Raw genomic sequence first — 24,440 nt, forward strand, 5'->3', positions numbered from 1 at the left:
TGGTAGTAGTTCACTCGCCCTACTGGTATTAGATGGGTTATTATGTTGTTTATTTGGTTTAGTTTTCCGTCACGCATTTGGTCATTACAACGATCACACCTCCCAATAGCGAGACACCAGGTGCCCCCGCCCCAGGCCACGCTAAATGTAGCCCTATTATCCCTGGGCCTCATATGAGGCGTAGATTTTGCTTTCATCTACATAATGACGCCAACTAAGTTATGTGCCTGGAACATAAGGGGAATACATACTCCCTCTTGTAATATTTGATTTATTCATATCTTAAACGACATCATGTCCAAATAGGCCTTTTACAAGAGACACATTTAACTGGGCCTAAGTCGAAAAATTTGCAAAGGAGATGGAGGGGACAACTGCTAGCCACAGGATATTTCATGTATGCCAGAGGTACATTAGTTTGGGTTAGCCCAGGCACTCCATTTACAATAGAAGAATCACTTATAGACACGGACGAACGAGTCATAGTAAAGGGCAAGTTGAATGGCAGGCCAATTGTCATAGCATCAATATACGCACCCAACACTGAACAATCCCGATTCCTGGATTCCTTATTGAGTAAATTATCGGCCTGGCATGACATCCCTATGCACCTAGGGGGGGACTACAATTGCGTATTAGACATATCTCGGAATTGCTCCTTTCCCCATTGCCCGGAGCTCCCAGGGTTGTGGCCATGAGAGCACTGAAAAGTTGGACCACGCAATGGCATTTGGTAAATGCATGGCGACACAGGAACCCCACAGATAGGGTATACTCCTATTACTCAGGAGCACATGACTTATACGTCCGACTTGTCTGAATGTTAGTCACAGATGACCTACTGCCAAACATAGCAGATCCGCAGTATCTCTGGAGAACTCATTCCGATCACAATCCACATGTGATGCTAATTGATTAGGATGTTGTCCCACCACCGATCCCGAGATGGGGCAAGCAACCAAAACTGTTGGTGGACGTCCCATTTAGAGACTCATTAGGGGAAGCAGTGACCCATTACTTCGAAGAAAACACAGGCACTGCATCATCGACATTAATAGAATGGGACGCTTTTAAACCAGTCACGCGGGGACACTGCTTGGTCACACAGGCTGGAATGCGTAGGCGAGTATTACCAAGGTAGAAACTAGATTAGCAAACATCGAAGAGCGCACAGCTAGTGATCCCAGCTCTGGAAAGAGGCTGAGTGAGAGTAAGGCAGAACATTCCCACTTATTGGAGAGGGTCTGCTGCCTTAATTATGCCGCACACTCAGCGCGTACACATAATACTGGAAAGAAAGCTGGCAGACTCCTCCAATGGCTCATCAGGCAGGACGACACTAGATCCCCCGTCACATCTATCAGCACACTGCAAGGCATCACACTGTATTCACAGCAGGATATCCATCGGTAATTCACTACAGTCACAGTGACAACAGAGGCAATACATCAATACTTAGCAGACATCACCCTCCGTCGGATATCCCCGGATCAGAATTTAATGCTTGAAGTGCCGATGCGCACAGAAGAAATCCTGGCAAGCATACATAACCTAGCAACCGGGAAAAACCCGGGTCCAGATGGCTTGCCAGCTGAATTTTACAAAGCTTACGCCGAGTTGCTTACACCCCTACTCAAAAGGGTATTTGACACCATATCAACAGATTTCATGCTCTCGGTCACACAGAGAGAAGAATTGTTGGTCTCCCTTCCCAAACCAGGTAAAGATCCAGAGTTGATGGGATCATACAGACCACTGGCGCTACTTAATACTGACTACAACATTTGGCATATATTATTGCCGCAAGATTGGCGCCACTGGTAAAAGATCTAGTTCATCCTGACTGTTAGACCTGGCACCATTGGCGTGGGTCTCCCTTCCATTTTTTGCTGTTGCCTCGTGTATTTTTGCTGGTGTTAGATGCTTTGGGCACTGTGCCACTGCTATCCAGTGCCACAGTACAAGTGCTTCCTATTGCAAATGGATGTATTAATCAGTGGTTCCATGTTTGGCTATTTGGTTTACTTGTCAGACCCTAGTCCAGTGCACTGAGTGTGCCCAGGGCGTGTAAATCCAAATGCTGCTGGTGGGCCTGCAGCACTGGTTGTGCCACCCACAGAAGCAGCCTTGTAAAATGTGTCTAAGGTCTGCCATTGCAGAGCCTGCATGCAGTCTGGTACTGTCATGCTGACTGGGCAAGTGCACCCACTTGCCAGTCCCTAAACCTTCCCTTTTATTCATATCAGTCACCCCTATGGTATGCCCATGGGTGCATTGTAAGTATAAGGTAGGACAAGCCCTGATGTCTGTGGCATTTCCTAATAGTGAATCACAGCCATTTTCGTTTTTCACTATTGCAAGGCTACCTGTTCTCCATAGGCCAGAATGGGCTATTAGAGTTATTACATTTTATAATCCTAACTGTCTTAGAGAACATGGTAGAAATTCGAGTTTAGTATGCCTGAACTCAGAATAATAATTAAATACATCTTTTATTGAAGTTGGTTTTAATATTCTGTGTTTGCAAATACCACTTTTAGAAAGTAGGTGTTTGCTTGTCTAACCATTCAAACCTGCCTCTGCTAGGTTGTGTATTCCTATGTCTGGTTTTGTGAGTGACGGGGCTGGGGAATTCCAGGAGACAGGCTGAGTCACCCAGTGGTGAATAGAGAGATCTGCATCTAGATGGGAGGGAGGAGTTGCACCTGAACCTTGAATAGGGCTGTGCCTGCCGTCCACAATGCTGGCTCCACCCCCTGGGGAGTGGCTGATGTCTCTGCCCTGCACACTGAAAGAAGAGAAGGAGTCCTGTAAACAAAGTGCTCCAGGACTGTACTTGCCTTCCACAATGCTGGCTCCACCTCCTGTGGGGCGTCTGATGTGCATGCCCTGCACTGTGAAAGGAAAGGAGAAGTCTGGTAAACAGAGTGCTTCAGAACTGGTTTGGACTCGGCAAAGGCCCCTCTCCCCTCAGAGAACAAAGGATTGTGGGGTATAAATATTGGGACACTGAGCCCATGAAATTGGATCACTTTGGACTACAAGAAGAAACCTTTACTGAGGAGAAGAACCTGAAGAAACTGAGGAGAGACTATTCCCAAGCTGGAGTGCTGCTTAGGGGATTGGCCTGCAGTGGTTGCCTTACTGCCAAAGGAAGGAGAAAGGAACTTTGTGTACTTTGCTTTCAACTTGTGAAGGATCTCCAAGGGCTTTTCAAAAGAGTTTGCCTCCTGCTGAAGTCTCAGGGACAACAGACTTCACCCCCAGCTCCCCAGAGTTCTTTGGAAGTGCATGCTGCTGTTTTGGGCCTTCTGAGGGACTGCATGTCCCAGGGAGCTGGAAGCGCGACTCAACGAGAAGAAGCGTGTCACAGTCGCTGTGCCTGCTGTCGCAACACCGAAGGAGGGTGTCGCCGCTGGAACTGTCGCACTGCACCGCATTGGATTGAAGCTTTCCGCAACGAAGAGGAAGCGTGTTGCTGTCACTGCTGCTGCAGCCTACGCAACTCCGAGAGAGGGTGTTGCCGCTGTAGTTGTCTCACTGCACCGCATCAGGAGAAGAATCTCGCAACGAGGTCGGAGCGTGTTGCCGTCGCTGTACCTGGCGTCGCGACTCCAAAGGAGGGTGTCGCCGCTAGAACTGTCGAACTGCACCGCATCGACGAAGAGCACCTTGCATCCCCGAGAAGTGCACCACTGTCGGAGCTGCTGCCGTCACATCTTGGATGTCGCTGCTGTAGTTGTCGCATCGAGCGGAAGCTTCAGGCATCGTGGGAGAAGAGCGTCGCCGCTGGAGCTGTTGCCGTCGCATCGTAAGGGTGTCGCCGCTGCAGTCCACGCATCGAACTGAGAACTTCTCGCATCCCCGAGAACAGTGCCGCATCTGGAAGATCTTCACGTCTTTATTTCTTTGTATCGGAACTTTGCCACATTTCCCATCGCTGCGACATTGCTTGTTGTGGACGCGCAACGCAACTTAAGGTACATTGACGCATAGTGTTCCATCTAAGAACTGAACTGAACTAAGCTTAAATTTACCATCTTAAAGTAATCATAGTGTGTATTTTTGTCGTTTATGGTCTTGTGGTAACTCTACATAAATTCTACTTATTTTAGATATAAAACTTGTGTGGTGTCCATTTGTAGTGTTGTCTCTGGGTTACTGTATGTTGTCACAACTGCTTAACTTACAACGACTCTGAAGTAAAGCCCTTCTGCTCGTGCCAAGCTACCAAGGGTGTGAGCAGGGGTCATTTTAGGAGTGTAATCCCTTTATCCTGACTAGAGGAGAGGGTCCCTATTTGTTACAAGTACCTATCTGTGCCAACTAGAGATCCCCAAATCTAACACTGACCAGAATGGTTTTGTCCCTACCCGGAACACGTCATTGAACATACGCAGATTCTTCAGGGTCCAGCAATATGCATTTGACACATGGCCTAACTCAGGCTGTGAATCGGGCCCCATGATACTGGACCTGGAGAAGGCCTTTGTGGATATGGATTTGGAGATACCTTTCTCCGAATGATTAGACTTCTATATAAGCGTCCCACAATTAGAGTACGTACAGGTTCCATAATATCAAATAACATTGCAATCAATAGAGGTAGTAGACAAAGATGCCCCCCGTCCCCACTACTTTTCTCACTAGCAATGGAACCGTTGGTGATCCGTTTGTGCGATAAAGGTGCGGACTGGGGCATCTGGCTAAGAGATAGCTTGCATGTGATCTCGCTTTATGCGGATGACCTCCTGCTATATCTCAGGGATTTATGCTACATACCAAGCGCCATAGCGGAAATACTGATGCAATTCTAGAAGATGTCAGGTCTTAAAGTAAACTGGGCCAAGTCATGTTTATACCCATTTAGGAATGAGACCTAAATCCCAATTTATTAATAAATAATTCTCTCCTCAACCGGCAACCAACCGCTTTTAGGTATCCAGGCTTTTTAGTTGACCGAGACCCAGCCGAAATCCTGGAAGGGAACTTAACTAGAGCCATCTCTGCTATCGGATCACAAATCAAATTTTGGAAAACTTTGCCACTAACTGTGATGGGCAGAATTTCCCTAACCAAAATGGTGGTTTTGCCAAAAGTATTGTATTATTTCTCCTATCTTCCCAAATATGTACCCACTAAAACATTCAGAGAGCTGGAGCAAATGATCCGAGGCCTTATCTGGAATAGCAGTCCCCAACATGAAATTATACTATTTAGCAGCTCAACTGCAACTGCAATGGGTGACGAAGTGCCAAGCCGGCCATAACTAAGCTGACATGGCCTCATCGCACCCACTATGGTCCCAATCCCAGATTTATCATCTGTTTCATCCGATAGCCTGCCCCCCCAATCCATCACCATCCTGCCTGTCCTTAGCCTATCGCTGCTACAAGCGCAGCCTCTATCTCATCAGGAGTACAACTCCATATGCCCCAGTGTTACCACTCCTGGGGATGCTGAGAAATAAAACCGGCACTCCTAATAATGCGCTCACACAATGGCATGCTGTCGAGATATACACGCTAGGAGATCTTTACACCGACGATGCCCTGATTCCCTTTGGTTTGCCAGCAGGTCCGTTCCTGTTACACAACTCGATCACATGATCACTTGCAACAGCCTGGGGAGACATCAACACTGAACCAGAGATGCATCTCCTGATCCAATATTAACATGTAATGGGCAATGGGTCCCATATCATACATTGGTTGACAAAGGCACTGCTAGCCCTCACTACACAGTCCATGACAGCTTTGCTTACACGGTGGGAAAAGGGCTGACGGATTCGGCATGCCCTCGCTGCTCACAAATAAACGCACATTTCTTACACATGATGTGGTCTTGCCCCTTCCTGCAAATGTATTGGCAGGAAGTAGCGGCGGCATTAGCAACTTACACTGGCAGGCCCCAATTGCAAACATGGGAGGAGTGCCTTCTAGGCTTTTTTCCCAGATCCAAGAAATGCAAGGGATACGTCTTGGTTCACGGATCTGGGTCTAATAGTCACCAAAAGATTAATCACTAAAAGATGGAAAGGCAGAAATCCCCCGCTCTTCGAAAACTGGAAGAATTCATTATTGGTATGGGCACCGGCAGAATAAGCTGGCATGTGTAAATACCCCATTGCCCAACATTGGGACGTGATGGTAGTTTAATAGAAGCAAGGTGTTCCAGAAATTGTAGACAATAATTCACAAAACAGTAACCGAGCAGGATTGGGTACAAACGCCTAAGTAGGTCAAGAATTAAGCGGTGGCATGAAGCCCGAACACATAAATATCATAAGTAAAGACAGGGATAGAGTAAACAGAGGACCCCATGCTTCCGCGGAGGGTCCCCCGAGCCCTCAGTCATTTTAGTACCCTACTGACACTAGTTGCATTGGACAGTACCATGAGTGTAACCCTGTTACTTTTAACTGCTCTGACTGCCTTATATTTCCACATGGTTTTGGTACCCTGTGATAGTCACTTGTCCAGCAGTTCCAGGCCCTCTATGTCCAGGCCTGCAAGGCTGTGTCGAAGTCACTCACATACACACCAGTTTGATGCTCCCCTTCAATGAAGCACCTCCCGGCAAACCCTTCACTGTGATAGGCTTATGGGCTAGTCCCAGTAAGGCTCACCAATAAATGCTACAATGGTGGGCTTAGTTGCAGTGGCCATCCCACTAGCCAATTTCTATGTGCATCCTTCAGCCCCTTGACCATGTGGCTCCCAATAGCTGGTCCACCAGTCCCCTGCTGAGCCTTTCAACCCGTGGAATGTCAGGCCTCATTTCCCCAGCCGGTGATCTCTTGATGAGGGAGCCCAATCCAACAGGGCCACCGCTGTTCCCCTCCTGTTTCTACAGTCACTGTGCTGTTCAATCGGTCTTCACCTGGGTAGCGTCTGCGAGCCCCTCTCCCTTGGGCACTGACAGAGGCGTCCAGCGAATGGGCCCCGCCCGAACAGCAGTCGCATGCTCAGGATGCAGCTGCTGCACCCTCTGTAACCTTGGGAATCAGCTCACAGTTCTAGTTGCCTCATTGTTCCCTGGCTATCTCGACTAGATTGCTGCTCCCACCTTTTTTTTATTTGTCTGGACAGGTATACCCTCTGTGGTAAGAGGCATTTAATTATTTCACTGGCAGGATTCCATTAGAGTGTTATTTAGGGTGATGGAGCACCCTAGTTTTCTGTACGTTTGGCCATCTTGCTTGGCCACGCTTGCCCTATATTTGTTGTGCCCTTTTCTGTGGTTCTTGCACATTAGATCACATGTGGGACAATAACTAGTGATATTCACCCACTCGGAGATGAGTAATGCTGCAGTAGTGAAATGGCAATGAGATTGTGATAAGGTTTTAGAAAATTTTTTGTCTAACTGCTGTCTTCCTTTGTTGCTATAATTTTCCATGTATGACCAAATTTGATTCTTCCAAAGGAATGTGTCAGACTGAAAGCATATAGGTAGTCATTAGGTGCAGATGCTTTAGCTTAGAATTAAACCCAGGCATCAGCCTGGATCCGAAAACTTTTCCTGAGCAGTACCCCTTGCGTGGCGGTAGGTGGTGATGTTTGGTTCTGCATGGTGGCGTTGCTGTTGTCCGCACAGGAAGTGACATTCGCAGTGTCATATAGGCGTCACCCAGGAAAGCTGGTGTCGGTTATTTTCTTTCCTTGCCTGACAGCGCAGATCTGGAAAGAGCTACCTCATAGTCATTTTTTGATGAGGTTTTTCTCTACGTTTTGTCGACTGCTTTTGAGGTTATCCTCCTGGAGTGGCAGGGATGTCATCGAGAAAGGTCTGCTTCAAGAAATGCGGCGCCTGTCACAGAGAGATGTCGGTGACGAATCCGCACCTTGTTTGCCTTTCCTGCCATGCACGGGACACAGACCAAAAGACCTGTCTCAACTCATGCGCCATGCACCCAAAGGACTAGAGAGAGTGATCCCTCAAGCTTCTAGCGACTCGACTTGTGAGGCCTGGACTATCGAGGCATTGGTAAAGAGGAAGGTCCTGGGAGCGGGTGCGGAGCGTGAGGTCATCACCGCACTCCAAGTCGTTGAGTCACTCGGTGTGTCTAAAGTAAAAAAAAAAGTCAAAGCATGCTTTGGTTTTGCATCAGCCGACGAGACAATGGAGCATCGTCACTTGAATCCTGGGTCTACGGTTAAGCCAGTGGCTGGGTTGACTCTGTACCTTCGAGTTATCGGGAGCCGGTGCGATACTCCCCCATCTCCAAGAACTTTATGAGGCTATGTAGCTCATATTTGGGTGGCTCGTTCCCATCGGCGTGCCTTCGGGTCCCCTGGGTTTGTAAGGGTCCACTTCAGGGTCCACACCAGGGTCTCTGGCCCCAGCACCAGTCCGGCCCCAAGGGTCCACAGAAAGCATCAACCTTCGCACCGGGTAAGGTTGAGATCGTATGACCAGTGCCCACCAACAGCGCCCTCCCCATACTAATCCCCGACACGTAGCTGGAGGGATGTCGTCCGATGCCAACTGGCACCATGCTGTGCCTGCCGGAGCCTGAGGCCCATTCTTACAGGCTGGGATCCGTGGAGGAGTGGGATTGGTCACTAGACCCTGAAGAATACCAGCCTTATGAAGACCCTATGGACTGCTGTGAGGATCTGGACGAAGCCGGCAGAGTGAATACATCTCTAGATGCTTGTATGCTTTCTCCCCCTTCTGTGGCTATTCAGGTGGGAGTTTTAATTGCAGTGGTGGTGCGGAGGGTTGCTGAGGTCCTGGAATCAGTTTCCCCTCGCGCAGTCACAACTAATTTCTTGACAAAAGTGCTTCAGCCGGGAGTGAACCCATAAGACCCACTCCTCCCTTTCAATGAGGCACTTACTGACGTCCTGCTTGGAACTTCATCTAAGCCCAGCAGAGGAGCTCCTGGGAACCGGACTATTGCCCCCGTTCCCAGCCCCACTTTGGGGTCCCAAACTTCCTTTCCCAACACCCCAACCAGGAGAGCTTGGTGGTACAAGCCTCCACCTCTCAGATCCTGGTGCATTCCCTACGGTCCTGCCGACTGAATTCAAAAAGATGGACAATTTTGGCAAGAAGGTGTTTTTTTCCGCAAGCTTGGCATTGCGGTCGGTGAGCACTGCATGTCTTGTTGACCACTCCTCCCACAGTCGCACTGGTGCAGTCAACAGTTCTGTAGGAATATGGCCAATGCTCTCCCAGGCTGTTGCTGACAGTAGACACGAAATTAAGTTTACCATCTGCTGTGGAGACTAGTCACCACCGACACACTAGGCAGAGCAGTTTCGTCAACAGTGGCTCTGTGGCGCCTGGTTGTGGACTACTAACTTTTCTGGGGATGTACAGTCATCACTCATGGGCATGCTGTTTGATTACTCCTGTCTCTCCAGAGAACAGGATGGAGTGTTTTCAGGACAGCAGAGCTACGGCCAGGTCCTTGGGCCTTTCCATGGCCCCTCGTCACCTTCAATCCACCTTTTCGCAGCCACGTCAGGGGCGTACAGCCGCATCCTTACCCATCTAGTCACCACAGCTCACAAGCTTACTAGCTTCTGCATGGCTGTGGACACAGCTCTTACCCGCCCCATGGGTAGGGTAGCCAGCGGTCGGGTCAGTACACCAACCCCCCTTCAGCTGCAGCCTCCAAACCCTCTTAGCCTTCCTGTTTACCATCATGGGCATGCAGTGGGTATCAGGATTCGCCATCACCTCCACAATTGGCAGGCCATAAGATCAGACAGGTGGGTTTTACAGATTGTCTGCAGACTCCCCTTTGAGACTACCCCTCCCTCCATGCCACCTACTTGCAACAGGCTGATGGAGGACCAATCAGTGACTGTTCTTTTAGTCAAAGGCCATTGCCCTATCTTAGACTTGCGATCTCTCAACTTCTTTCTCAAGAAGGAGAAGCTCAAAATGTTCACTCTGCCTCAGGTCCTGTCTGAAGGATTAATATTTTCACATTCCTGTCCTGACTGCCCACAAGTGTAACCCTGTGGTTCACGGTTGGCCACGAGCACTATCGGTTTGCAGTGCTTCCTTTTGGCCTCACCAGCACCCGTCGGGTGTTCACAAAGGTGATGGCAGTGGTTGCAGCTCATCTGCAGAGATCAGGGGTCTCAGTCTTGCCCTGTTATGATGATTGGCTGTTGAAGGTGAGCTTGCCCCAGGCTGTCGCCTCCCACCTCCAGACTACAGTGGACCTCCTGCATTTGCTGGGGTTCACTAGCAACATGCCGAAGTCACACCTGACTCCCTCTCAGACACTTTCTTTCTTCTGAGCTGTTCTGTACACAGCGCGGTTTCAGACTTATCCTCCCGAACGGAGAGTCTAGGATATTCAGGCTGTGATGCAATTGTTTTTGCCTCTGTCCTGGAATTCGGTGAGACTGTCCCTGAAGCTGCTGGACCTCATGCATCCTGTTGGCATATGTGGGCTCTGCAGTGGGGTCTAAAGTAGCACTGGGCGCAGCACTAGGGAAATCTCTCCAACATTGTCCAGATCTCGGAGAGATCTGCAAAAGATTGGCAGTAGTGGTTAACGGACCAATATTGGGTCAGCATCAGACCTCATTCCCTTCCCTAACCAGATCTCACAGTAGTGAGAAATGAATGAATGAATGAAATGAATGAATGAAATGAATACACACTTGTATAGCGCACGACTACCCGTAGGCATCTCGGCGCTTGTACGAATACCGCCGAGGAACCCTTCCTGGCCTTTCCCTGTGAGGAGCCCACTCCTGGGCACCCCCAAGGTGAAGTCAGGCATCCTCAGCGTTGTTGGGGCCGTTGTAGAGATTAAGCAAGCTATTGCCCAGAGGTGCAGAGTGGGACTCATGATTAGAATAGGCACCGAGGCGAGAATTATCAGGTCCGAGAAAATTGAGCCCGAGACCCGCCGAGGCGGGAATTGAACCCTGGTCCCGGCCAGACTACTGCATCAGGGTCTGCCGCTCTAACAATTGAGCCACACTTCTCTACCATGCATAAATGCATCACTCCTGGGTTGGGGTGGCCATCTGGGAGAAGTGGAGGTCAGAGGACTGTGGTCTCAGGCAGAATCCGGACTCCACATCAACCTGTTAGAGCTCCAAGCAATCCTACTGGCATTGAAAACCTTTCTACCTTCCATCCAGGGATGGCCAGTGCAGGTGTTCACAGACAACCACTGGCATATGGTACTGCAACAAAAAGGGTGGTGTGGGGTCATAGGCCCTTTGTCAAGATGCCCTGCATCTCTGGACATGGCTGGAACAGCAGGGCATATCCCTAATGGTTCAACATCTGACAGGTTCTCTGAGGAATTTCAAGCGCTCTCCGGTCTACAGGTAAACACGGCAAATCTGAAAGCTTTATTTTGGAGGAAGGGAACACCTTAGTGGACTCCTTACCCAGGACAACACAGTTTTCTTGTACCAGAAACACTATTTAATACTTGGGCATCCTCCTTACAGCAAGCCTCCACCTCCTGCAGCAAGACACATTTTGAACTCCACCTGCGTGAGGCTAAGACCTCAGGACAGCAGAGCTACGGCCAGGTCCTTGGGCCTTTCCATGGCCCCTCGTCACCTTCAATCCACCTTTTCGCAGCCACGTCAGGGGCGTACAGCCGCATCCTTACCCATCTAGTCACCACAGCTCACAAGCTTACTAGCTTCTGCATGGCTGTGGACACAGCTCTTACCCGCCCCATGGGTAGGGTAGCCAGCGGTCGGGTCAGTACACCAACCCCCCTTCAGCTGCAGCCTCCAAACCCTCTTAGCCTTCCTGTTTACCATCATGGGCATGCAGTGGGTATCAGGATTCGCCATCACCTCCACAATTGGCAGGCCATAAGATCAGACAGGTGGGTTTTACAGATTGTCTGCAGACTCCCCTTTGAGACTACCCCTCCCTCCATGCCACCTACTTGCAACAGGCTGATGGAGGACCAATCAGTGACTGTTCTTTTAGTCAAAGGCCATTGCCCTATCTTAGACTTGCGATCTCTCAACTTCTTTCTCAAGAAGGAGAAGCTCAAAATGTTCACTCTGCCTCAGGTCCTGTCTGAAGGATTAATATTTTCACATTCCTGTCCTGACTGCCCACAAGTGTAACCCTGTGGTTCACGGTTGGCCACGAGCACTATCGGTTTGCAGTGCTTCCTTTTGGCCTCACCAGCACCCGTCGGGTGTTCACAAAGGTGATGGCAGTGGTTGCAGCTCATCTGCAGAGATCAGGGGTCTCAGTCTTGCCCTGTTATGATGATTGGCTGTTGAAGGTGAGCTTGCCCCAGGCTGTCGCCTCCCACCTCCAGACTACAGTGGACCTCCTGCATTTGCTGGGGTTCACTAGCAACATGCCGAAGTCACACCTGACTCCCTCTCAGACACTTTCTTTCTTCTGAGCTGTTCTGTACACAGCGCGGTTTCAGACTTATCCTCCCGAACGGAGAGTCTAGGATATTCAGGCTGTGATGCAATTGTTTTTGCCTCTGTCCTGGAATTCGGTGAGACTGTCCCTGAAGCTGCTGGACCTCATGCATCCTGTTGGCATATGTGGGCTCTGCAGTGGGGTCTAAAGTAGCACTGGGCGCAGCACTAGGGAAATCTCTCCAACATTGTCCAGATCTCGGAGAGATCTGCAAAAGATTGGCAGTAGTGGTTAACGGACCAATATTGGGTCAGCATCAGACCTCATTCCCTTCCCTAACCAGATCTCACAGTAGTGAGAAATGAATGAATGAATGAAATGAATGAATGAAATGAATACACACTTGTATAGCGCACGACTACCCGTAGGCATCTCGGCGCTTGTACGAATACCGCCGAGGAACCCTTCCTGGCCTTTCCCTGTGAGGAGCCCACTCCTGGGCACCCCCAAGGTGAAGTCAGGCATCCTCCGCGTTGTTGGGGCCGTTGTAGAGATTAAGCAAGCTATTGCCCAGAGGTGCAGAGTGGGACTCATGATTAGAATAGGCACCGAGGCGAGAATTATCAGGTCCGAGAAAATTGAGCCCGAGACCCGCCGAGGCGGGAATTGAACCCTGGTCCCGGCCAGACTACTGCATCAGGGTCTGCCGCTCTAACAATTGAGCCACACTTCTCTACCATGCATAAATGCATCACTCCTGGGTTGGGGTGGCCATCTGGGAGAAGTGGAGGTCAGAGGACTGTGGTCTCAGGCAGAATCCGGACTCCACATCAACCTGTTAGAGCTCCAAGCAATCCTACTGGCATTGAAAACCTTTCTACCTTCCATCCAGGGATGGCCAGTGCAGGTGTTCACAGACAACCACTGGCATATGGTACTGCAACAAAAAGGGTGGTGTGGGGTCATAGGCCCTTTGTCAAGATGCCCTGCATCTCTGGACATGGCTGGAACAGCAGGGCATATCCCTAATGGTTCAACATCTGACAGGTTCTCTGAGGAATTTCAAGCGCTCTCCGGTCTACAGGTAAACACGGCAAATCTGAAAGCTTTATTTTGGAGGAAGGGAACACCTTAGTGGACTCCTTACCCAGGACAACACAGTTTTCTTGTACCAGAAACACTATTTAATACTTGGGCATCCTCCTTACAGCAAGCCTCCACCTCCTGCAGCAAGACACATTTTGAACTCCACCTGCGTGAGGCTAAGACCTCAGGCCTCCCTGGTAGCCTGATAAAATCTCTCTCTCTCCCTGTCATGAGTGGGGCATTTTGCCAAACTGGAAAACCTTACTGCCGCGTATCTGGGACTTATTCCAAGCAATTCTTCTTCATGATGAACAGGGAGAAAACTGCTAACCCCTTAAGCCTCCTGTATGAAGAATATCTGGGAAACGCTCAAAACTGGCCTTCAAAACGTGCACAAAAGATCCTGTCGAGGGGCGGTGAGGCACAGGCGTTGCTAGTCCCATATTTACTACATCACTATCACTCATTTCAATTGTGCTATATGGTTGAATGGCTCAGAGGGGAATCAGATAAACAGTGGTGCTTCAAGGCTCTGAACCTTGCAGCCAGACTTCAGAGTGAGGTACCATGGGTTCCTAAGACCTCAAGAGGCCAACCTATGTATGTCTCCCTGTCACTGGAGCGACACAGGCAGTTTGGGACTCCATTGCCACCAAACTGGACCTCACCTCATTTTCCTCCAACTTCCCTCCAAAAATAACGACTTCACAGAGTTCACGCCGGGCCTAGCGACATGGGACTTTCAGATCTAGAGGAAGTGAGGTTGCTTTTGGCTTCAGGACTTCTAATCCAAGAGCTAATTGAAAAGTAGATCAAACACGCAAGAGGGCACTGCTTTTTTCTGCCGCTCAAGTAGATTTTCTACTCGAGCGGCAGCTTCATCAACGTGAACGGATGGTTTCTCAATGCGAGTGGTCGCGACCATCTGCGACTGTCCGCGTTGAGAAATCATGCTGGAAAGTGGTTTATTGTTGGATTTTTCTCGCTTGCCTTCCATCAACTTAACGTTGGTAGAACGCAGCATGCTGCACAGAGTTGGATAAACTCAGCGAGCGGAGTTCACTGCCCAGGCCTAGTTAAAGCACACACCATGAGAGCGGCTATGCTTTTTGAGGAATTCCTTCAGTCTTCTCCTTGAAAGAATAGGTCTCTAGCATCTACAGGCATACTTAACACCCCAGCATTGGCGGGTAAAACATATTTCCAACTACCTTACATTCAATGCCAGTGGCCAGAGGTATTCCTTCGAACTAGCAATTTTGCCTGCTATACCCGAGGCAGGCAGATCCTCTATAAAATGCTGTTCCTTTGGTACCTTACTCCGCACCGCCTACACATCATCAATCCTACTTTCCCCGAGACGTGCTGGCATGGATTAAGGAGGCATAGGCTCCCTCAAGCATATTCTGTGATCCTGCCCACGACTTGGGAAAATGTTTCGGATGCTATCTTTATTTCAATCTCGCAGATCTAGGGCCAGGACCTAGACAAGCTCCCTGATGACACCCTCCTTGGCAGACCCTCGGAGTAATTCTACCTAGTCCGTTCCAATGCAGACAAAAGAAAATCCCATCTCCTCCTTCCTATGAACTTTGGCTCCACAAGCTCGGGCACCTGTTGGCACATGAGAAAACAGCATGTGACTTAGTGGACAAACCTCATACCTTTTACAAACTGTGGGTTCCTGTTCTTTCATACTTAATAGCGAGATTCGAGGTAAGATGTTCCCACAAACAACAAGAGCTTTGGGAATGCTTGATCCTGCACTGCTGCTTCGGAAACTCTACATGTGCAATGTATTCTTTACTTTGTAACAGGTCTGGTGTGGGGGTGGGATTTGGGTCGGGAGGAACAGGGAGATTATTATTTGATGTTATTTTTATTGAAGGTTTTATCGTCTGATTGCTTAATATTTGTAAATCAATCATCAATAAATAACATTGAAAAGTAAATCTGCAGACCGAATGTGTTCAAATTTTTTAATTATTTTGAAAGGGACGCACCTTCCATTTTTGCACCTGTACCAATTTTGTGATTACTGTTTCTTTTTTTGGGGATGGGGGGTGGTTTAGTAGCCTGTGGTCATCGGCGTTAATGAGTTTTCGACTATCCTTGAGAGGATTGACTCTTTTTTGATTTTGATGAGGGTTTTACTGGGTTATGTGGATTCTTACAGACTGGTAGCCATTGAGTTGGAATGCAGTTCATGCTCCCTTAGATTTATAATTAACATGTTCTCTTTTTGCTTTTATGAAACATTACCTTTTATTCTTGTTTTACATGTCTCTCTAACGGCTGTTCAATTGTCTGCCATGCATGAATGCCAGTTTCGAGTGCAACCTGATTACCAAATGATTTAATTTGAAGACTCATTGAACTTTTCAGTAATCTGTTCCTAAACATTGTTAAATGCAACACCCACTGTCTGGCCTAATACAAACTAGAGGAAAATCTTATTCACTAAATTTGAATGAACACCAACCCCTCTGACTCTAACGTGCATCTTGGGTATTGGCTTGGATTTGTGGAAGTAACAGAAAAGAGTTCAAGGTATATATCTGTGACAAAGTATGAAGTCACAATATATTTTTTTCTTTATTCCAGGAAAGTGGATGGAAGGAAGCGGTTAACGAGACAGGGTTCCAAATTAAGGTACAGCATTTTGAATGTAAAAAGGACATCTACTAAATTCTATGTTAATAGTCCTCTTTTCTTTTGCATTGTGTTCCAATTTCTTGCTGGTGTATGTCTTTCACATGTATGCTTCTAACCCATTTTGTGAAACATAAACTTTACTAAGTCCACTGCCATAACCTGAAAGCCCTGGTTCCTTATTGTACTATAGAGCTAAGCCTTAGAAGAACATGGCTAAGTAATGCTGGCACATTGGGCTAAAATGAAAATATTGTGGGGCATTGACATTTCCTAAACAAAGAATCAAAGTCCATAGACCGAGGAGATCATGTTTTCTGAGCTGGAGATTATGTTGAGGTCATAGAAGAGGCTCAAGTACAGCAGTTTATTGATTCAAACGTTGAGGAAGCTTCAGCTCAACAAATGCTATTAGAAGAGTCACTCCCAGAAAAAACATTTAAAGATCCTGATCCTCTAGTTTCTTAAATGGAGTGATTTTAATAGCCGAAAAAGCTGGTGTAGAAGTCTATAGGCAGATCTTTGATAAAGATATCAAAAGTTGTCAAAAGTGGTGATAAGTCATGCAATGCATCAAAATCATCAATTGTTGAGAGCGGTGATCAGCCACATTCTTTTGGGTTGAAGAAAAAAGACACAGTTTTGAATAAATGTAAACGCAATGATTCTTCTTCAAAGTATTATGGAGGAATAGGATTGTCATTAAGTGGCTGAAGAGTTGTCGAGTCTGAAACATAAATGTAAGCCTTTGAAGCCTGTCAAATCTGAGAGCGCAGTCGAGGCAGAGAAAACAAAGAATGCACTTGTCTGAAATAGGCTCCTTAAAGAAGAACAATATATGTCTGATGGCAGATTTGACATTTTATAAAATACTCAAAGCTATGAGACAAAGAAACCCAGAGAGGACACATATTTAAGCAGTGGGGGAAGAGTAGGTTACACATAACTATGCCTCAGAAAGGACACGAGACAGTGGATGAGGGAACTTTGACTGTCGAAGTTTTCAAGCACATTCACATCAAAGGGGAGACAGGTGCTAAAAAGGAACGAGTAAGGTTGATTTTGTAGGAACCTAGTGTCACAAATTAACATGGGAAATATGCTTCTGGGAAACAAAAGGTCCTCACCCACAATTTGTGGCATGCTTCATCATTAGGCTTCCCAGACCCAGGCCATTGGTGCGTTTGCTTCTGAGCCAGGGTGGTTTTTAGGTTAAAAAAGTCTAGGACTACTGACTTAATATATTTATTCTAGGATGTCCTGTCTGGATTAAAAAGGAGGATCGCCTTGTGTCATTTAGCGATTGAAGTGGGTTGTTACCTGACCGTCAGCATGTTTTGGCCATCATTTTACATACCCAGCGGGACCGCAGCCTTCGTCAGGACATTTGTATTATGTGTCTCCAGCTATCCAAGTATTCAATGCTGTGGGGTTACTCCCATTTATGTAAAATCTGTGGAGATAATGATGACGTGATCGTACACACCAAACACAAGACAGATTACCTAAGGATAAAGTTTAGTCAAGGTTGGTGCTTCACTATTGGCTGGTATCCTAGAGTTGGGCTGATTTCTCTCAACCCTGGGATGGAGGGAAACGCTGTCTGTAGTCGCACTTTCATCAAGGGTCCGGACATTGCCTCTCGCCAAAGCCATCTCATCTCGATCAGATAATCCTTGGAGACACTGAACATTTTTCATGAGTCAGACCCGCTCAATGCCGAAGAGGAGGAGTTTGGTGAGTCACCTGACTTTCTGCCCCACCAATCCAGCTCCGAGATCATCCGATCCAGCTCATTTGAGCCTAAAGACTTAAAAGTTCAAGAGGAAGAAGAGGCATCTGTGGACGTTCCGTCTACCCTGGATCTCATCTGAAGACCACACCGAGATGTGTGAATATGGTCGACAACCAAATCTCTTCTAAGACACATAGGCGGCTGTATGTTGTAGCTGGGCACTGTCCCTAATGGGGTTGGACGTCGAGTATCATGGCCGCTCTCAGGTACCGCAGGCCAGACAGCAATGGTTCTAGCCCCTGCTAGAGATGTCCATCGCACCATATGAGAAGCTCCCTAAACAGGCCAGATCTTCTTACACAAAATAAAGGCAGGGTCAGACATCCAGACCCCAGGCAGCTCAACCTAGCAATCTGGCTTCTGAGGTCCTAGAGGTTAGCTACCTTACCTTGCCTCAAGAGTACATGGAAATACTGAAGGAAGCCTGTAGACCTACCATTCGCACCTGCTATGATGCTAAATAGAAACGGTTTGCCACAACTGTACCCAGAACCACATAAACCCTCAAACACCAACAGCACAAAACATAATTTATTACCTCCTACATCTGCAAAAGTCAGGATAAGCCTACACCTTGATTTGGCTGCCCCTAGCTGCTATCCCCACATACATGCAGAAAACACCAACAGCACAAAACATAATTTATTACCTCCTACATCTGCAAAAGTCAGGATAAGCCTACACCTTGATTTGGCTGCCCCTAGCTGCTATCCCCACATACATGCAGAAAAGAGAACAATCCTCATTCTTCCTATTAAAGTCTATATGTATTGCCATAAGTGTGAAATCAACCCAGTGTGCCAGCTGCCTCAGTCTGGAACCTGAATATTGTCCTCACCTGACTCATGGGAAATCTTCCCTTCAAACTACTGCATTCTTGCAATGTGGAGTTTCTCTCCTAGACGTTTACCTTCCTGGTTGCCATAACATCATTTGGGCACATAAGTGAGCTATTGGCCCTCTGACTACAGGAACCTTTCTTCCAGATCCATAATAACAGTTTGGTTCTTAGGAGCAAGCCAAGTTTCTGCCTAAGGTGGTCTTCCCATTCCATCTTAACCAAACAATTTAGCTCCCTGTCGTCTTTCCACAGTTTTGACTCGGTAGCTATGTGAGTACGTCACACACTTGAAATCAAGTGTGCTCTCGTGCGACAGGACTGAATCCCTCCTTTAAAAAAAACAGCTCTTTGTTGCGTTTGTTCAGCCTCACAAAGGACACACCATATGTAAGGCAGGTATTGCCAGGTGGATTGTTAAATGCATCAAGACCTGTAACCTTAAATCTAAAAGGTAGCCCTCATCCTCCTGGACCTATTAGCAGCCTTCGACGCAGTCTCTCACCGCACACTAGCCACCAGACTCCACAGTGCCGGCATCCAAGGAAAGGCCCTAGACTGGTTATGCAAATTTCTCATGGGCAGAAAACAAAGAATAAGACTCCCGCCCTTCCTCTCAGAACAAACAAAAATCAGATACGGAGTACTCCAAGGATCCTCCCTCAGCCCCACCCTCTTCAATGTCTACAAGGCCCCCCTCGCAACCATCGTCCAAAACCACCGGCTCAACATCATCTCCTACGCCGCGGACACCCAGCTCATCCTCTTCCTCACCAAGGAACCCAACATCACCAGGCACAATTCGAAGAAGGGTTGAAAGCCTTTGCAACCTGGATGAAGAACAGCTGCCTGAAACTCAACTCAGAGAAAACAAGTCCTTGTCCTCGGCTCCACCCCCTCTGCATGGAACGACTCCTGGTGGCCCCCCCACCCTCGGATACCCACCTACCCGACAGACCATGCACGTAACCTCGGCATCATACTGGACTAATCGCCCACTAATAATCGCCAGATCAAAGCCGTCTCCTCTGCATGCTTTTAACACCTCTGCATACTACATAAAACATTCAAGTGGACCCCCTCCGATGCCAGGAAAACAGTCACTCATGCCCTCATCATCAGCAGACTGGACTACGGCAACGCCCTCTACGCCGGAATCAACAAAAACTTCTCCGCAAACTTCAGACCGTCCAGAACGACGTAGCCAGATTAATCCTCAATATCCCAAGACACAACCACATCACCCAACACCTCTGCGACCTCCACTGGCTCCCTGTCGAAAGAAGAATAACCTTCAAGCTGCTCATGCACGCCTAAAAGGCCCACTGCAACATCGGACCCCAATACCTCAATGGCCGCCTCTCCTTCCATGCCCCCAAGAGAAACCTCCGCTCAGCCGACCTCTCCCTGGCCACCGGTCCACGCTTCTACAGGACCAGATCGGGTGGAAGGTCCTTCTCCTACATCACAGCCAAGACCTGGAACTATCTCCCTCTCCACCTCCAGCGAAACCCGACACTGCACCAATTCAGGAGGGACCTTAAGACCTGGCTCTTCGAATGACCCCAACGGACCTGCTCACACTCTCACCTCAGCACCTTGAGAAGCTAACAGGTGAGTAGTGCACTCTACAAAACCCTGATTGATTGAATGACTGTTCTATTCTATTCCAGCACCCTTATAGACTGCCTGGCTACCTGTAGGCCTCCCCACGCAAACAGAGGGATTTACAAGAACACACTCTGAAACAGCCAGGTTTTTAGTACCATAGGAAAGGAAACCTTCTTTTCCACAACTTGAAGACAGAGGGGAAGGGTGTTCCACAGTTTTGCTACATTGAATGAAAAAGTTCGCCCTCCTGATTTTGCTCTCTTAATACGAGGGATCTTAGCTAAGAAGGCGTTGGAGGAATGCATCAATCTCCCAGGTTTATAGAAGGAGAGAAGTCATCAGGAGATCGCTGGTCCTTTGTCACACAGTGCCTTGTGTACGATGCCGAGGGATTTAAATTGAATCCTCTCCGCTACTGGCAGCCAATGGAGGAGATGCATGGTTTGATGCGCAGGTTGACGTCTTGGTAAATTATACAGTTAACAGGCTGCGTAGTTCTGTGCCACTTGCAATTTTTGGATTGTGGCTTTAGGCGCTCCCAAAAACCAGGAATAGCTGTAATCCAGGCGGGAAGGATAAGCACCTGGAACACAATTTTCTTTGCAGTGGGAGGAAGGAGTTGTAGAATTTTGTGCATCATCCCTAGCATATCAAAGCAAATCGTAGCTACTTTGATGGATTGAGTATTAAATTTAAAAGACTCTTAAAGCCACGTCCCTAGGCTTGCATATATAGGTGAAGTAATATAACCTAAACAGCTTGACCAGCTCAAAAACAAAAGCGGATCCGAGTTATTGCCCAAAAAGCATACGTTTGGTTTTGTCTCCATTCAGTTTAAGACAGGATCTTCTCATCCAGTTTGAGACCTTCTCCAGACAGAGACCTAAAGAGTGGGCTTCATAGCCTTCTGCCTGAGTAAATGAGAAGACCAGTTGTGTGTCATCCGCATATAATATCGATGATCTATGGCCTTTCTTGGGAACATACCCATAGCCAACAACTGCCACATAATCCACTCCAGGAAAAGGCAGGAAAACAATTTGACCTTGGCCCAGTCTTTGACAGTGATTGGTTCTGGAATTTTCCTGAACTGGGAGGGGTACACTAAATAGACCCTTATAGAGACAGAGGACTGCCGTCCTGTAGCGGTTTACATGCATGGAGTGCAGTGGTGGCAGCATTACACGTTTAGTGAATTATAGTTGTAGACTTTTTACCTATGAGGCTTGAATGTGCTCCTATAGGCCCATTCATCTAAAGTTGCACTGCTCACAATGAGTCCAGAGTCCTGAATGCCAACATCCTGTGTACTTTGCATATGTGCTAAGGTTCTTAGTGTGCCATGCACACGTGATATAGGCCTATCGGTTCCATTTTGGAAGAACACAGACTGGATAGAGTGAAGGTTGCTTTCCCAGGACAGTGTATGTGTTTTGCTGCCACCTCCTTGATGGAAGGGGGGAGCACCAGACACTATAGGGAGGCAAAAGTAGGCAAGCTTTCTTTAAAAGTGCCAGGATCGGGGGGCGGAGCCAGACCGGCGACCAAGATGGTCGCCCGGGCTCCCGGCTCCGTCGACCTTCTTCCCCTGCCGCCGGATCCCGCTATCCTTCCTGCGCTGCTGCTAGGCTCCCGAACGTCGGAGAGTGCGCTACCCCTCCGTGTGAGACTCCGGCTGATCTCCGAGCCCTGAGGACGAAGTTATGCCCTCCCATGCATTGCGGCCTGCATGAGTCCCGGAGCCGTGACCCTGCGTGATGCGGCTGCCGGCCGCGAATAGAACAGCGGCCACACAGACCCGGAAGGTGCCGGTCAACTTCTATGGGGGTCCACCCACCTCTGACTACACACCCAGCACTCGTTCTGTCGAGCCTGGTGTATCTCCGCATTATGCCATCAATCTATGCCTGTTGTGCCCCCCCCCTCCGATTGCTGTTTTGTGGAACAGGACGGCACGCCGCAGCTCTTTGTCTCCCTAACACGGCTTTGTGTGACCCACGTACAGCGGATTGTATCCCGCACTCCAGGTGATCGGAGCCGGTTGATCCACAACAGTTTTGACGGCGCCTTTGAGATCCGGAGGCGAGTATGTAACCTTTTGCGGAAATGGAGTTGAACGCCCACACTGTGTGCAGCATGGTGGCGTTGGTACTAAGCCCCCCTTTTTTGTGTCTCGGGATGGTTGCTCTGGTGTGCTCCCCCGCGGCACTTATACTGGGAGTCCCGGTTTGTGCGGACGCTTTCACTGAGCCGTGCCTGTCCGTAGCGATGGTGGCACACGCTGCAGATCGGAGAGAGGGGATCGGATGCCCCCCGAAGTGTTGGTGGTACATAATCCGGATTCTATAGCCACTGTGCTCAAACCCTGGTACGTCTGGAATGAAGGGAAAGCCTGTTGCCGGTATAATCTTTGGAGACTTTGCTTGTGTGATCCCCTCTGCTGGTACTGGTGGGGACACTGCTATGGAGAGTCGCTGTGACTTTAATTGTGGCTAAGAAGCGGGAGTTCGTATTTGGGGGTCTCCCTGCTTGTTCCAGAACGGATCGTCACATTGACACCTGGTTCCAAGGGTGCATGGAGTATCGGAGACTTAATCGGTTGTGCCTGTCTCGGAATCTTACACCATGTTCTTTCTCGGGTGGCTGCTATCGTCATGCACTCCTGAATCAGCGAAATGACTAATCTTTTTGGTCCGGACTCTGTTCTCCTGATCTGGAACCGCCGAGTGGGCTGTGGATGGCTTTCGAGTGTGTCGTGTCCTGGTGTACTGCAAGATTCCCTGCCTTCCTCCGGACTTACCTGCTTGCATTACTCTTGGTATTTTGATTGTTTGACCCTCCACTAAACGGACTGAGATCTGTCTATATTATGGCTGGGTGGGTCTGGGTTGAATGATGGAGATCTGTTTCTTTCGGTTGCTGCACGGGGGGTCTTTTGTCTTAGTTATGTGACCTGTGGAGCTGGAGTGGTGACTACTATCCTGTTTTTGATCGTTGCCTTTGACATTTTGGTAGCAGCGCTGGGATATTTGAAATGCTACGCGGCGGTGGGGGGGGGGGCGGGGGCCTGGACTGGGGACCCCTCAATGTTTTTCTTCTCTTTATATTTCTCCTCTCTTTTCTATTTCTTCTTTCTTCTATATTTCGGGTTTAGATACTGGGCGACAGGCACGCTGCTAGGGGGGGTAGGCCGTAGCCATCTACAGGTGTGCGGGGTGGGGGGTTGGGGGAGGGGTTTTATTGTTTCTTCCTATTTTGTTTCTATGGCCCTTTTTTCTTCGCTCTTTTGGTTTTCCTTTCACTTTCTTCTTTTGTCTGGATTTGGGATCAGTTGGTTGGGTTATTCCCTGAGTTTTCATTGATTTGTCGTAAACTGTGCCTTAACTGTTGCTGCATTACTGGTGTAACTGGGCGGGCGCCTAATCGGTGCTCGTAGTAATTGTATGCATGTATATCCTGACTCTCTGATGCGGTGCCCATGTCTTATTTGTGATCGTCTTCATTATGCAGGACTTATTGTTTGACTCGCCCATTGTATGACTATACCTTACGGTTAGGCGCCTGATACCCACATTTCTTTACGTTATATTGGAGCTTTTTACGTTCTTGATGTCATCCTGATTTAAAAGTAAAATTAAACCTCAACTATCCGGAAATATGATCGATGTGTGCCATGATACTATGTCTTTAATGTGCTGCCGTGCCCCCGGGATGTTCGGCTAAATGGCGGTGTACATTTTTACGTAAATAAAGGTTTTCAAAACAGAAAAAAAAAAGTGCCAGGATCCTTCCTGATGCATTGAGCTATAAATGACTGTCTGCAGCTGATTAAGTAATGCCAGCGAGTGCAGGGTCAGGATTCTCTGAAATTTGTGTAAAGGTAGCAGCCCAAGGGCCATTGTGGTTCATTGTTGTGGTCTCTTATTATTCTGGGACTACTAAGCAGCCAAAGTGTGGTGTCCTACAGACAACCAACTCCCCAGGAGCAAGAGACACCTACTGGAGTCCGATCTGAAGAAAGAATTACTAGATTGTCCTGGGTGCCAAGACATCCTACCTGTGAGCGAGGAAAGGAAGCACCAACTCTACAGGAGTAGCTGATCACATAGGAGACTGCTG

The 24,440-nt window shown here is 48.3% G+C and overlaps 1 protein-coding gene across 2 annotated transcripts in view; it reads left to right on the plus strand.

Moving 5' to 3' along the window:
- The window catches only part of SNX4 (sorting nexin 4), a 480,207-nt gene that overhangs the window by 157,942 nt on the left and 297,825 nt on the right, over positions 1-24,440 (plus strand). For both annotated transcript variants that reach the window (XM_078682437.1, XM_078682436.1), the window contains one exon: positions 16,030-16,077. In XM_078682437.1, coding sequence (XP_078538563.1) covers positions 16,030-16,077 — 48 coding nt within the window. The remainder of the gene's footprint in view (positions 1-16,029; positions 16,078-24,440) is intronic.

This window comes from Lissotriton helveticus, chromosome 3_1 (genome assembly GCF_964261635.1).
Source record: "Lissotriton helveticus chromosome 3_1, aLisHel1.1, whole genome shotgun sequence".
Classification (NCBI taxonomy): Eukaryota; Metazoa; Chordata; class Amphibia; order Caudata; family Salamandridae; genus Lissotriton; species Lissotriton helveticus.